This window comes from Meriones unguiculatus, chromosome 2, assembly GCF_030254825.1.
Source record: "Meriones unguiculatus strain TT.TT164.6M chromosome 2, Bangor_MerUng_6.1, whole genome shotgun sequence".
Lineage (NCBI taxonomy): Eukaryota > Metazoa > Chordata > Mammalia > Rodentia > Muridae > Meriones > Meriones unguiculatus.
In genome coordinates this window covers 124,616,781-124,632,572 of record NC_083350.1, presented here as the reverse complement: position 1 = coordinate 124,632,572, position 15,792 = coordinate 124,616,781, and the positions used below count along the sequence as shown (strand labels likewise).

At 38.3% G+C, this 15,792-nt stretch overlaps 1 protein-coding gene across 1 annotated transcript in view; it reads right to left on the bottom strand.

The window, feature by feature from the left end:
* Positions 1 to 4,339: 4,339 nt before the first annotated feature.
* Positions 4,340 to 15,792, bottom strand: part of Tspan8 (tetraspanin 8) — a 33,818-nt gene continuing 22,365 nt past the window's right edge. Inside the window, exons 6-8 of the mRNA XM_021659187.2 lie at positions 12,945 to 13,070; positions 9,422 to 9,505; positions 4,340 to 4,617 (exon numbers count right to left, since the gene is read on the bottom strand). Of these exons, the coding sequence (XP_021514862.1) occupies positions 4,564 to 4,617; positions 9,422 to 9,505; positions 12,945 to 13,070 (264 nt within the window). The 3' untranslated portion in view covers positions 4,340 to 4,563. The remainder of the gene's footprint in view (positions 4,618 to 9,421; positions 9,506 to 12,944; positions 13,071 to 15,792) is intronic.

Below are 15,792 nucleotides of genomic sequence, written 5' to 3'. Positions count from 1 at the left end.
AAGAGCTTTATGAACTATAAAAGACCATAAATTATCTTAGAAGTTGAGCACGTGGTATGATGTAATAACATTTATATTCTAGACAGGTCGCTCCAGTGCCACTAAAGGCAATTGGTTAGAAGGAGTAAGTATGGAAAATCCCATTGAGAGTGTTATTGCAATGAAGCTAGAGAGACGGCTCAGTAGTTAAAAGCACTTGCTGCTCTTGCAGAGAACCAGAGTTCAGTTCCCAACACTCTTGTCAGGCCAGTTCACAACTGCCTACAAGTCCAGCTCCGGGGAATCCAGTGCCAATGTTTGTACTCCGTGGGTAGTGGCACATACCTGAATGGGCACACCCATGGACATACACACGTACACAGAGATGAGTGATAAGTATTTTGAGAGGGTATTATCAAAATGATTTTACTTCAGGGGAGATTATGAAAATAGGATAGTAATGAAGAGAAACAGAGAACTGAGCAGGTTTGAGAAACATGACCAAGCGTTAATTTGAATTTCATGGATCCAAATCAGTGCCAAGTATAATGTAAAACATAAAGAAAAATAATGCCTGTACCTCTCTGATTAAAGAATCATTTTCATTTTTATTGAACTAACAGTTTGATGAGGAATTTCTTTCCTTTTCTTCTTGCTATGAGTCTTAAGAGATTAATAACATTTCATATATTTTATAATATTCTGGTTTGATCTTAGAACCGTAAAGTAAAAGATGAATTTATTTTTAACTCAGGATTTAACATCATTCAGAGAAAGCAAAAGCTTTCTTCATAATCACATTCAGAACCAAAACAAATTTTTAAAGCAAGCAAATTATCATCAGAAAAAATAAACATTCTAAAACATTCAAAGCGGAGGTCTGAACACACTTCAGCAGCTGGTACTTGCAGAGCAACGTCTGGAAATGTTAATGTTCTCCTGACAAAATTTGTCACTTAAAGAAGAGAAAATTCAAGCGGCTTGTGAAGGTCACAAAGCTAACAAGTTGTCAAACTCTTACCCCAACCTAGTTTCCTTTAATAGCTGCATCAGGAGACTGTCTCCAGGTAAGGCTTTATTACTGTGGCCGCTGTTACTGTTCACAGATGGCTCTCGCGCATCAGGCTCTCTCCACCCTGCATAGCACTCCTGACATTTTGGACTGGATTGTTTTCGCTGTTGGACAATCCTGCATGCGCGGTAGAGTGTGGTAGTTTTCCTAACCTCTCCCCACCAGATGCCAGTCACACAGTCCTCGCCTCAAGGTGCTGATAACCAAAACTGTCTCCAGATACTGACAGATATGCCCTCGAGGGGAAAATGGCCCCAATTAAGAACGATTGCTCTCAAGTCCTCCCTGTCCTTGAAATACCATCAACTTTAGCCAAGAGGGGGGGAAAATGTGAGAAGCTGTGCAATTTCTCTTACAGATTCTAAAATTTCTTCATTATTGTTTTCACCATGTTTATGCCCTTTTCTCAGAACGTTGAACACCTGTGTGCTTTTTGGCAGTCTCCCATTTCTATGATGATCTTTTCTTTTTTTTTTTCAATGCAGTTTATTCAGGAACCTTGAACAATCATCTGACCCTGGGGAAAACCAGCCCACAGCTTAAATAGCCTCTGGGTAGCCAACCCCAGCGTGCCATGTGGGCAATGCAGATAGGTCCACATACATGGAAGCATGCCAGATCCTTGGCCTTAGCCAAATGTGGAGTTGTTCGTGACAGAGAGCACTCACCATCGGGAAGGTGGAAGGCGGAAACCAGCTCCATCTTTAAGGCGCGGCATTACGCAGCTCTCTGCAGTTCCCCCTTTTTGTTTTAGACGCATCAGGCAAGAGTAGAGGTCTGATCTCTGATATTAGAAATAAATTGGGACTTTGTACTGATGTTCATTTAGGTGTCATCCACCCAAAGAGCATCAGACCCGTCCGATACCTTTTTCTCAGAGGTTCTTTTCTATTTCTGCTCTCAGTTGGGTTTCCCCAATCCCAGCATTGCTTTACATCAATGGGCGCTGTAATCCCAGGCTCTCTTCTTGTCTGGCTCATAGGTGGATTCAACCAGAAGAGGGCTAACAAAGGAATGGAGTTGGTGGAATGGAAGAAGCAAGGTCATGGTGCTGTATGACCTCCAGGGCTCTTAATCCTGCTAGTAAAATCCTTCCTCTTCTGTCCCTCTGTTGGTTCCATCTTCTGAATGTCAGCATTATCTCCATCCTTTACTCTGAAATATGTTGGCAATGTATTCCTGCTGCTAATCTCTGGCTTGTCTCACATTTCCATGTAACTATATACCTTTCCCATCATCTATGCAACTAATTGCCACAGAATGAGTTATGTTGACCTGTATTCCATATTTTGAAGCCCTAACTCCCATTGTGGAAGCATTTGCATAGGAAGTAATTCATGTTAAATATGGTCACGAGGTAGAACTTTATTCTGATAGCATCATTGTTGCTTAGGAAAAACATACCATGCTCTCCACCTTTTTTTTTTTCAATCTCCCTTCTCAACTTGAGGAGGGAGATTAAAGGAGTTGTCTACAGTGAAGAAAAGAGTCCTCACTAAGAACTGGATCTACCAGTACCTTGGACTAAATTTTTCAGCTTCCAGGAGGATGAGAAATTCTGTTAGCTGTATTTTCTTATGGCAGCACCCGGTGTCTGATGCAGTCATCAGTTTCTTGCACTATGCCTTCATTGTTTGAAGGGGCTAGAGGGCTACTGGTTTCCAACCAAGCCTGACTGGCAAAAGGTCTTTTCCTCACCAAGACAATGTAATATTTATTAAGTTCCTATCATGTGTCCAAAATCATACGAAAGGAAATTTAATATTCATTTTCGTAACTGTTTTCTTCAAAAATACTATAAGTTGTTCTTGTAAAAAACTGCCTTCTTTGGCTTCCCTCACGCTCAGAAGAAGGGAAAGAATCTATCATATTTCTCTTGTATGCGACTGAATGATCACAACTCCTTTAGATACTATGACATAAAATGTATAGGTCCTGAGACATTTGGACCCAGTCAATTCCTTCACTTGCTGTTGAATTAGCCTTTCTAGGCCATGGTTTCTTAATTGAAAATAAGGCTAGTAATACATAAGAGGGTTGTTCTGTGTAAAGTGTGGAGAAGATGTTTAGAGGTTGAGAAAGTACTCAGTAAATCTAAAACTTTTAGCTATAACTTACTGTGTGCACATTCTGTGCTAACCACTATGTAGTATGGATATAAGCACAAATAAGAAATGCTGTCTTCAGAGTTTCGATTTACCACAGGCATGAACAAAGCAGTAATTATAAAAATATGACAAATTAATGGGCTGGTACACTATCAGAAAGCCAACTTGAACTTTGGGCTTTGGGAGGCTTCAGTCAAGAATCTTTTTTCTGCCAATCAGAAACTGTTTGAGTCACTTCGCTAAGCCTTCATTGTCTCACCCAAAAAATGGGTGCAGTAATGCTGTCTACTTTATTGGGAAGTGTGGGGAAAGGTGAGACAATCAGTGAACCTTTTGCTATAGAGTCCTTGGCAGATGGCACATTCCCACAGAAGAACTATTACTTTTACCATTGATGGGGGAAGGTAGAGGAGGGTGTGCAACTCATCAAGCATGTCCCAAGTCTCCTACGCCTTGGCTGTCACTTTGAACAAATACTCCCACTGTCACGGGTTTGAAGCTCCAGCAGACCTCAGTGCAGAGATTTGTAAAGAAATACGCATGTGACTACTCCTCTCTGACTGAGAGAACTGGGTGGTGGCGTTAGGAGGCAACGCGCTGAATAAGAACAACTCCATTGGACAGTGCTCACACAGGCGTGTGCACAGCCCCAGATCTTCACACTTGAGTGCTATTAATTCCACTGTATGTTATATTTCAGCAGAATGCAAAATTAATAACATATTTCCACAAACTAGAAAAAAAAATGTTGTTTTAACTGTTGTGTCCCATAGGAAGATCCAGAGAGGTAGCAGAGGTTCTAAGGTTGGGGTATAGGCACCGGTTTTGTTTGTTTGTTTGTTGTGTGTAGTTTTTTTCTTTGGTTGGTTGGTTTTTGTGCTCAGAATTCAGCTGTACCATAGAGGCACAAAATATTTTTTTTAAAGATGGTGATTTCCACAGCTGGACCATTCTTAATTATTTCAACTGCAGACAATCTCATCACCAGCACTTGATATACCTGTGTTTTTGAAAAAATCCCAGATTCATTGCCCTGTTTTCTACAATCTTTTCACTTAGAAATGTGGTATTGCACTGCGAAGCCACAGATGAGTGTTACTAGAGGCACAGAACCACCTGAACACAATGACCAGACACCAAAAAAAAAAAAAAAAAAAAAAAAAAACAAAAAAAAAAACCATTGACACAAGCACTTTTTATTTTGAGAAAAAGTAAACAGCCATTTTTATTATGTCCCTCACATTTAAATATGCTGAATGTATGTGAAGATATCTGTAGCCAACCTAGGCGAGACGTTCGATTAAGACATTCGCCCCTGATATTTACAGTGCTCGTGAATTTAACGTTACAAACCCAAAGCAAAAACTGAAATGGTATTTATGATAACTTGGTAAGTCCTCAGGTTCACTTGCTCCCAATCTGGCAGTACAGCACCATAGAAAACACCAAACCAAGAATCTAGAAAAAAAAAAAAAAAAAGCTCAGGATTAATGTGGACTGTAAAGGATCACACAGGGAAAAGGAAAGATGCCTATTGACTATCTCATGGGAAATTAGACTCCAGTGAAACAGGGCAATAGGGCAATACGGAAGACTGAGTGCAGATCTCTCTCTCTCTCTAAGAGAGAAATGGGGCTTTTCAGCTTGTCACCCAGTCTTCAATGGCCCTGCTTAATTGTGCAGTACCAGCTACTACTACAGTCTCTCCTCTTGTAACAGACAGACATTTCTCAGTAAACATTTCCCTCTGAGCTCAGGGTACCGCCAGCCTGCGCAGTAAATACACTTATTGATTGCATTGAAAAACCATGGTCATCTGGTTTGGATCATCTGCACAGAAATCAAGGAGTCTAAAATTTCTCCTGCTAAAGTTTTAGGCAATGCTTGGAAGTGGGGGGGGGAAGTAATTTTTGAAGAAGAAAAGCACTTATAAATTATGGGTAATAGGTTAACTCCGGAAGTTCCTTTTGAAGTAACAAAACACAACTGAAAATCTAGGGCGTGAATTCCATCTCCAAAAGTAAGGAACCTTGGAACTAGCTCTAATTGGCTTTGTACTTGGTGACTTGAATGTTTTGGTTTTTGATGTGCAAAAGATAGAAACAAGCTGTGCGCAGTATCGATGGAAATTGTGCCCCTCCCCTGTCTCCTTTGAAAGGAGGCCTGGGGGTGGAGGGAGGAAGGCGCCATTTGCTGAGTCACCCTAAACCTTAGAACTGTGTTAATTTTCTCACTAAAATCTTCCTAGAAACATAATTCAGATGAAAACTGTTGCCATTTTTTTCCTGTCTTAAAAACAAAACAAAACAACACACAAAATCCAAGTATATAGCAGTTCTCTAAAGCATGGGGCACAAAAAAATAAATGTCCAAAATACCGAGCTACAGCATCTATAGCCTTCATTGCCTTGAGATAGACGCCTATCACCCATCGCGATAGGAAAAGCTTTAGACTGAAGAACTGAGCGAAACACATTCAAACGGTTGTTTATATCAGTGTTTTATCACTAAGAGCACACTTCCTTCATTTCCTTACATCTGCTAAGAATATTTATGTCCATAAATATGTTCATCATTTTATGATGCGTGCACTAAGACTCAAGGCAAACTTGAACCTCAGTGTTTCTTCACAGACTCCCGCATGCAGAAGCTGTTTTTTCAAATGTGGTAAAATGACTATTTCTCTGAATTGCTTTGTTCCTGGGCCCTCCTGTGAGGTTAACTTTCATTCTATTAAGTGATGAATATTCTGTCATATGACAATTTTTTTTTGGTTTAGTTAAGGTAAAACCGAAAAATGCTGACAACTCTTTAATAAGAATAATAATCTGCTTATTTAACTCTAGATAAGGAATCCAAACATCCACAGATGATTTCTTTTTCAGAATCAAGTATGAGCACCTTGTTTGAGTTTCTAATATGCACTCTTAGAGGAACCTCTCAGGTACACAGTCTTAACAAAACTTCCACCTAGAGCCTAAATATCAATATGATTTTTTGTTGTTGTTGTTCCTGAGAGGCTAGTCTACATATATTTTCTGTATTAGGTCTGTGGAAAACTACTTCTATTTCTTTTAAAATGTTTATGAGAAGAGATTTTTCTCCCTATGCATCTTCATGTTCCCTTGAATTAGGAAGCAAAAAAGATAAGTGCTAAGAGACTCGTGTACTGAATGACTCTAAGACTAAAGTCTCACTGGGGGCATAGTTCTACTGACTGGGTAACAGAGGACCATTTGCAAAGGTCTCCTTCGAATAAGGCATCAAATATTTTCCTTTACATCAAACTCTAGAGGGAAGGAAGACTTTAGATTGAGAAATGAAACAAGAAACATATCCAACAGTTCCTTCAATCAACTCTTCACCATATCTATGTTTAGACATCACGATTTAACCATCTCACTAATGGTTACACATAATAACAGCTCCATTTTAACTCCATAGTGGTAAATTACTGAGCATAATGGTTTTATTCATATTCAGGTATTTCACTGAAAAGACAAATAGGAGAATTAATAATGTCCTTGGGTGTGTAACAAGTAAAAGGAGTATATTGAGTTCACAAAATATTGATATGTGCTATTTCTCTTACAATCTTATTTTCCACTAGGTCTGTTAAGATTCTTGGCAATAACTTTGGCTACAATATGCAAGCCACCAATCTTTCCAACCAGTCATGTTACTATTGGCTCAGCTTCAACAAACCTCTTAAAAGCATACGTGAGCTCTATTCTGTCATAGCCGTCTCTCTAAATTTGAGTCTAGCATGATATTTAATACTTAACCTCATTTAAGGCCTGCTAACCCAATCTTAGTTACTTAGTGATTAAACCCAGGTCTCCAGTTATATTAACCTCATGCTCCACCACCAAGCTATATTCTCAGGCATGACCACTCCTTTAAATTCAACTCTGTTGAAGCACAAGTGAATGTGTGCCATATGTTTATATGACATGAGTACATATGTGAGTCTTTTCTCACCTTTGTAGCCAATGTCTCTAATTTTTAAATTAGCATGAAGCCAGAATATAAAGCAAATGAACAAAGGGCAGGAAACAAATGGCAGAATCAAGAGAAATAGACCTAAAGCAAAGTAACTTCTGACTTTGACCATCAGATACAAAGAAATCCTTGCTCTATCAGCATAACCTGTTTAATTTGGGCTATGAGAAAGTAATATTTTTTAGATGCTAGTAGTACCTAGTCTTTTGTGATATTTGGCTGAGAAATTCCAGCAGGAACCACTTTGAAATTATATTACTTTAGTCTCAGGCAAAATTCCTACCAAGCACTGATGAAACAGGAGGCTGCAGTCTACTAAAGAACCCAAACAATACTGCCCAGAATTCCATGAGACTGAAGCAAATGTCATTCAGCAGAGATTAGCAAGGAGATACCACACAGTGTTTCAATTCTTGCTACTGTATTGACATAAGCTCATGAGCGACTCTGACTCATTTGATATCTATATTTTTCAAGATCTGAGATAATTCATAAATGCTCCTTTGAAAATGTTTTATTTCCATACATGGTCCTAGGTTGAATGTCAGTCTCAGAAAAGACCCTGTGCCCAGATATATTTGGTCCTTGTGGAGCTCCTATCCTTTCCCCATCAGACTAACTCCCCTTCTTTCTTATGATTCCCTGTACTCTGCCAAAGGTTTGGTCATGAGTCTTTGCTTTGAAAACACTGCTAGTTAGAGTCTTTCAGATGCGCTCAGTAGACTCCTGTCATACGTTCAATGTACATCCCATCTGTCTTTCTAAATGAGGATTGATCATCTTACCCCATGTCCACTCAATTGATTATCTTTTTTAGGAGTATAGATTTCATTATGTTTATCATATCTTATAGATCTATATAAGTGAGTATATCCCATGTTTGTCTTTCTCCTTCTGGGATATTTCACTCAGAATGATCTTTTCTAGATCCCACCATTTGCCTGCAAATTTCATGATTTCCTCCTTTTTGATTGCTGAGTAGTATTCCATTGTATAAAAATACCACAATTTCTGTACCCATTCCAGCGTTGATGGACATCTGGGTTGTTTCCAGGTTCTGGCTATTACAAATAGAGCTGCTATAAACATGATTGAGCAAGTGTCCTTTTTGTGTACTTGAACAAACTTTGGGTATATACCTAGCAGTGGTATAGCTGGGTCTGGAGGAAGCACTATTCCTATTTGCCTGTGGTAGCTCAGTAACCAATTGGTTTCCCAAAGTGAGGGGAACAGGGACTATTTCTAACAGGAACTCAATGACTGGCTCTTTGGTCTCCCCACCCCCGAAGGGAGGAGCAGTCCTGTTAGGCCACAGAGGAGAGCTTTGCAGCCAGTCCTGAAGATACCTGATAAAACAGGATCAGATGAATGGGGAGGAGGTCCCCCCTATCAGTGGACTCGGAAAGGGGCACGGTGGAGATGAGGGAGGGAGGGAGGGACTGGGAGGGAATGAGGGATCGGGACATGGCTGGGATACAGAGTTAATAAAATGTAACTGATAAAAAATAAATAAATAAAAAAAATAAATAAAATTAAAAAAAGAAAAAAAAAAAAAAAAGAAAATGTTTTATTTCATCTTCTTGGCAAGTAGCTGGAGGCAATATAAAAGTTACCCTTCAGGTTGTAAAAAGAAATGCCAGGAAAGTCTATCAAGATAAAAATCCAATAGAGAATGTATTTTTCAACATCAATAATTAAAATGATGAAGTGATACTCTTGCCTCACTCAGAGCTTTCCTGGAAACATCTCCAAGTCTGTTTATAGTACCTAAGCTGAGAAAACGCAAGGAAATGATATCTACTGTTCATAGTTCTTGGATTTCTCTAGAAAGAGTGATGAGAAAGCATTTACTCACTCCTTTGAGTTTAGCTTTTATGTCCTGCTTCAAGATGGTGGCTAGAAATAAGCAACTTTGAGGGCTGTTCCTTCCTGTTTGTTTTCTGCTTTCTGCCCCACATCAGGAAATTTTAACACTTGTACCAGTTTTGATGCAAAAAGGATACCTACAACTAAGAATTGTATAGCTATCAATTGATTTTTTTTCCCAAAACAAGAAGAATTTTAGAAATATCAGCGTCAATACTTCTTGGTTTAAAGGACTATAATCCTACCTGTTCCAGACTCAAGAATTGATTCAAAGAGATGCTACGTGCTGGCCATGTATACCAGGTGCTTTTGAAACACTTTTATTTGGCTCTTCATTGTTACAAGCAATGAAGAGTGGAATGAATGCAGAGAGAATCGCGCTGTTATACTGTACCTCGATAACTGCCAGTCCAAAAGCAATTCCAATGACTATAATGATGTTCTTTTCAACCATATCTTTTATAAAACCAAGACAGGTCTGTTTACAAAAGAAAGAAGAAAGAAGCATTGCTTTTAGTGAAACTTTTATCTCATATTGGTTTTAATACTTCCGGTAGACTTTTTATATTAATGCCAAAATCAACAAAAATAAATTGAACTATTATTCTTCTACTCCTAGCCTTCACTCTAAAGATCATTTGAGCCATTTTTTTTTAACCTGTAGCTACATAGCTCCAGATGGTTGAGACGGGATACTCAATAGAGAGACACCAGGCATATCAACCACTCCTGGACACACCTCATGTGCAGGAGAAGTTGACCATCAAATAACAGACTCCACAGTTTGTGTGTGTGTGTGCATGTGTGTGTGTGTGTGTGTGTGTGTGTGTGTGTGTGTGTGTTTATTTGGTTACAATTTGGTGGGGGTAGGGGAGTTGTTTTTGTTTCTTGGGGGTCTTGCTGTTGTACTGGATTTTTATTTGTTTGTTTTTGGAAAAAGTACTTAAACGTGGGAGGGTAAGGTGAGAGAGTGGATCTGGAAGAACTTAGGGATGAAAATAATATGACCAAAATATATTAAAATTTAAAAATTGTTTTAAGTATTAAGATATAATAAAATCACAAACTGTATCCCAAAAGCAGAAAGACACACATGGTATATACTCACTTATATAGACCTATAAGATAGGATAAATATACTGAACTCTATCCACCTAAAGAAGATAAACAAGAAAGAGAACCCAGGGTAGGATGACCAATTCTCACTTAGAAATGGGATGGACATTGGATATAGGAGAAAACAAGTAACAGGACAGGAGCCTACCACAGAGGGCATCTGAAAGACTCTACCTAGCAGTGTATCAAAGCAGATATTAAGACTCATAACCAAACCTCCGGCAGAATCCAGGGAATCAAAAGGGGGGGGAGTTAATACGACCTGGTGAAATTTTGAAAAGAAATTTATAAGTAAATATGTAACAATATATTTCCAAACTATAATATTCATAAACAAAAAATCATGGATTATGTGGGCTTGTGACCTGCATCAGCTATAACCTACTGCTGGGTTATAGCTAAATGTAGAGTAGATTTTCCTCTTAAAAACAAAGAATTTCAAATCCTTTAATTAATAAATAAGACCACTATTTTTATCTTTAAAAGATCCACTATGTGTGCTTTTCTGATATTACTTTAAGAAAAAGAGTTTAGAAAGTTGTTTCTCTAATACATTAACTTGAAATGTATTCAAAACAGCCTGGAAATCAAATTCCAAAACATTTCATACAAATTTTAAACATTCCAACAATTACAAGGATAACTTTGTAAAATGGAAAAACTGCACAATGTTATCTATGAACTATGTAATGAACTATGTCATCCCTGTGGCACCCATATGTGTATGAAGACTGACCGAAATCATACTACTTGCTAGAAGCAGAAAAACAAAATCTCCAAGGTTGGAAAGATCTTTCCCCAGCTCCATTCCTTAATGTAATGGACTTCTTCCTTCACATCTAGTCCAAGGAGTAAACATCTGAGACTATCCTGTCAGTTGGGGCAAGAGGGAGATGAATGACTGCATCTACTGATTCATATTCATCATATCCCTGTCCTCCTACACCCAAGAAAATAAGGTTAGCTTGGCAGAAAGGAGGGAAGAAAATAAAAGGAGCCATGAATGATGTCCATTGCAGATTGTTTATTTTTCCAGACTTGCAAATGACACACGGCAGCTGGAAGTAGTCAATGAATGTATGACCTTCCTTGCAGGGTACAAGGGCAGCTGTTGGCTTAGACTCAGCAGACTTATGTGTGAACTTTCAAGAAAGATCATTTTATAAGGGCTTTTCAGAATATATCTTGAGGAAAATCATCTTTTGCCTGAGTCTTTCATAGGAAGTAGAGACTCATGTCAACAGAGCCTGTGAATTTCCTCATCATCCTAAGGGGAAGCTACATTTGCTGGTACCAGATAATGATTTCCATTCTAACTTGGAAATAATGTGTTGCTAAATTTAGGTAGACAGGAGGGAATCAGAGAGACTTGTAAAAGGTTAGAATAAAAGAGATCTAATTGCTATTATTTCGACAGTGAAATGACACAATAATATTGTCATCTGGTAACTTCCCCCCATGGATTACTGTAAATATGAGTGACGCCAATGCTCCTTCAGACCAGAGCCTCGATAGCCCTCAAGAGATCAGTGATAAAGGACAGTAGTCTAAAGAAGATGATGTCTTCTCTATAATTTGGTGTTTTCTTTCATTTATTAATGATACCACAATTGGTAAATAAGAACAATGATAGATTAGAAATAATCTTTGGGTATCCTAGACACTTATTTATTGTGGGCTGCAGTAGCTTTTGTGGCTCTCTCCTGACTTGATTATAGTCAGATGTTAAAGCCTTTATGATGCTACAAAGGTATAATTAATATAAAGTAGTCTCTGAAGAACAGCAGTAAAAAAAAAAAAATTAAACATTAATGACAATTTTCCTGCTTGCACTAAGCCTTTCCAGGCAGAAGAAACAGCTTAGTGAAAAGCCTTATGGTGAGGGAATACATGTCAGGTGTCACATGAGCCCATATTTGGAACTTCAACAGTTAACTTAGATGGGGACCACCATAACACTTGTGTTGTCTCCAGCTCAAGCATTTTAGTTATCTTTCAAAGCTGCCTGGCTATTTTTCTCTCTCTCCCCTATTCGACAGACAGATTCCATGAGCAGAGATTTTATACCCCATGATTTATACCATACTGATTTTCAAGATCAACTGTGAATGAAGAATAGATCTCCAGATAGCCTGGATTACAGGAGGTACTCATTAACTATTGGATAAGTAGTCATAAATTTTTTATTAAAAATATACATAAAAAGTGGAAAGTGGAACCCACAAGTCAGATGCCTAGGTTGTATATAATACATGGAAGATAGACACTCACCTTTTAAATCAATTTTGCATATTCAAATCAATTTCTCAATTGTAACAATAAGTAAATAGAGTAACAAATATATTTAACATCTGGAAACCAAAGTCCTAAAAAAATCTTTTATATACATGGGTTCTTGGGAAAATGTCTTATGACTAGGAAAAAGAAAAAGACTGACTTTTGAAAAAGGAAGTAAAAATATTAACTTCCAGAACATTTACTAAGATAAAAAAATAGAGAATAGTAATTGTAGTCACCAAAGACAGAAAAATAAATAAACTTTTATGTTAATTTGCACTTGGCTGAACTTTGACCATTGAAAGTTGGTTTTAAATGATGCTAAGCTCATAGACAAAAACACGTTCATTTTTAAAAATATCTTCTTTTATATTTAATAAGGATTAGCTGTATATTTATATAATTGCATATTTGATATTTCAGTTCTTCTGGTGCTTGCTGTATTTTAAGTTTTTATAGAGAAGGCCATTGGGAAAACAATATAGCGGAACTACTTATTGTACCAAAGTGAATTTTTTTCTCACCTTCGGATAAACATTAGTACTCTGATAAGATAAACAAGGAGGTTCTGTACATTTACATGACTCTCTTGCAGCTTGAAAATTAGATCCCCAGTCTTCAGGTCCTTTGGCCAAGCCACAGCATTTAAACTGTGAAAAGAAAAGCAGAAGGGAACTCAGTCATTAACATAACCAGAAACATTGGCATTCACTGAATTGCTCTTCTGAATGTCACTGCAAAGGTGTCTGTTATGCTAAAATATAAATTTTATTTTATTTATGGGTTATGTGTATGTGCTTGCCTGCATCGCATTTGTGTGATCATGCATTTGCACTATGTGTGTTCATATGCTTGTGTGTGTGCATTTGTGTATGAGTGTGTGTGTGCATATGCTAAAGTATGCCACGTGTGTCACATGCTCACAGAAGCCAGAGATGGTATGGGATCTGCTGGAGCTGTGTTTAAGGGAGTTATGGCCAGTTGCGAGCCAGCAAACATAGCTGCTGAGAACTGAACTCCTCCAGTCCTCTGAAACCAGCGATTTTCTTAGCCACTCAGTGGCTCTGAGCCCAAACCACCTCTGCAGTGCTCCTTATGCTGAAATATGATACATCATCTTACCCATACAGAGTACACACACACACATAATTTAACAAAATAAACTAAAAATGAAATCTACTTTTAGAAAGGAAGGAATATTTCATTTTGGTCTGAACAGCAATAAAGGAAAAGTCACTAAGATAGCAAATGTTTGAAGAAATTAAAAAAAAAATAAAAAATGAACAAAATTCCAGATTATTGCTATTACAAAGAAAGGTGCTATGAACATGGTTGAGCAAATGTCCTTATTGAATAGTAGGGCATCTTTTGGGTATATGCCCAGGAGCGGTATTGCTGGATCTTGAGGAAGTGCTATTCCCAATTATCTGAGAAAGCTCCAGTTGATTTCCAAAGTTGTTGTATGAGGTTACATTTCCACCAGCACTGGAGAAGGGTTCCCCTTTCTCCACATCCTCTCCAGCATGTGTTGTCACTTGAGTTCTTGATCTTAGCCATTCTGACGGGTGTAAGGTGAAATCTCAGGGTTGTTTTGATTTGTATTTCCCTGATGACTCAGAATGTTGAGCATTTCCTTAAGTGTTTCTCTGCCATTCTATATTCCACTGTTGAGAATTCTCTGCTTAGCTCTGTACCCCATTTTTAATTGAATTACTTTATTTGTTGATGTCCAATTTCTTGAATTCTTTATATATTCAAGATATTAGCCCTTTGAATATTAGCCCTCTGTCAGATACAGGGTTGGTGAAGATCTTTTCCCAGTTTGTAGGCTGTCCTTTTGTCCTATTAACAGTATCCTTTGCTTTACAGAAACTTTTCAGTTTCATGAGGGCCCAATTATTAACTGTTGATCTTAGAGCCTGTGCTGTTGGTGTTCTGTTCAGGAAATTGTCTCCTGTGCCTATGAGTTTGAGACTCTTCCCCCTTTTTTCATCTAATAGATTTAGTGTCTGGTTTTATGTTGAAATCTTTGATTGACCTGGACTTTAATTCTGTGCAAGGTGATAGATAAGTGTCTATTTGCACTTTTCTACATGTAGACATCCAGTTAGACCAGTACCATTTGTTGAAGATACTATTTACTCAACTGTGTTCATAGCAGCTTTATTTGTAATAGCCAGAATCTGTAAACAACCTAGATGTCCCTCAATGGAAGGATGGATAGAGAAATTGTGGTACATCTACACAATGGAATATTACTCAGCTATTAAACACAAGGAAATGATGAAATTTACAAGCAAATAAGAGATCATCCTGAATGAGGTAACCCAGAAACAGAAAGACAGGCTTGGTATACACTCACTTATAAGTGGATATTAGCTTTATAATATAGGATAACCATCTATATACCTAAAGAAGCTAAACACTAAGGAGGACTCTAGGGAAGATGCTTACATCTCATTCAGAATGGCAAACAGGATAGACACCAGAAGCGGCGGAAGAGAGGCAGCAGGATGGGAGCCTGCGGGTCCTCTGAAAAGATTTACCTAACAGGGGATCATAGCAGATGCTGAGACTCCGGGTCAAACTTTGGACAGAGTGCAGGGAATCTTATGGAGGAAGAGAGAAATGGGAATAGAGTGTCCTGGAGGGGACAAGAGCCCCACAAGGAGAGCAACAAAACTAAAGTATCTGAGCCCAGGGGGTCCTGCAGAGACTGAGACACCAAGGGAGAACCATACATGGAGAGGACTAGACACCCTGCTCAGATGTGGCCTATTGGCAGCTCAGTCTCCATGTGGATCTCTGAATGAGGGGATCAGGGGCTGCCTCTATCAGGAATTCAGTTGACTGCTCCTTGATCACTTGTCCTTGGTGATGTGGCCTTGCCAGGCCATGGAGGAAGAGTATGCAGGCAGTCCTGATGAGACTTAACAAGCTATGGGCAGATGGCAATAGTGGAGAATTCTCTCTTTCAGTGGATTAGAGGAAGGGGAGGGAGGAAGAGGGAGGGACGGTGGGACTGAGGAGAGGTGAGAGAGGGTGCTTCAATCAGGATATTTAATGAATAAATTGTAAAGAAAAAAATTTAAAAATTAAATAAATAAACAAAATGCTTAACCTTTTAGTTTTAACAAAAAGAGAAAGAGTCCAATCTATGCATCTTAGGTTCACAAAAAGTCAAGTTCTCAAGTTCAAGAAATACACATACTGCTCAATTTTTATGAGAAAATTTGAAAATGAAATTTTATTCCATTATTTCTGTGCCAGAGGCTTTTTAGAGACTAAAGGTTCCAGGACCTCCCTGAGACTGAATTTTCATGGAGATCCTTAAAATAGGAAAGCAAGCACAAACAAAAGTTCAACCATTCA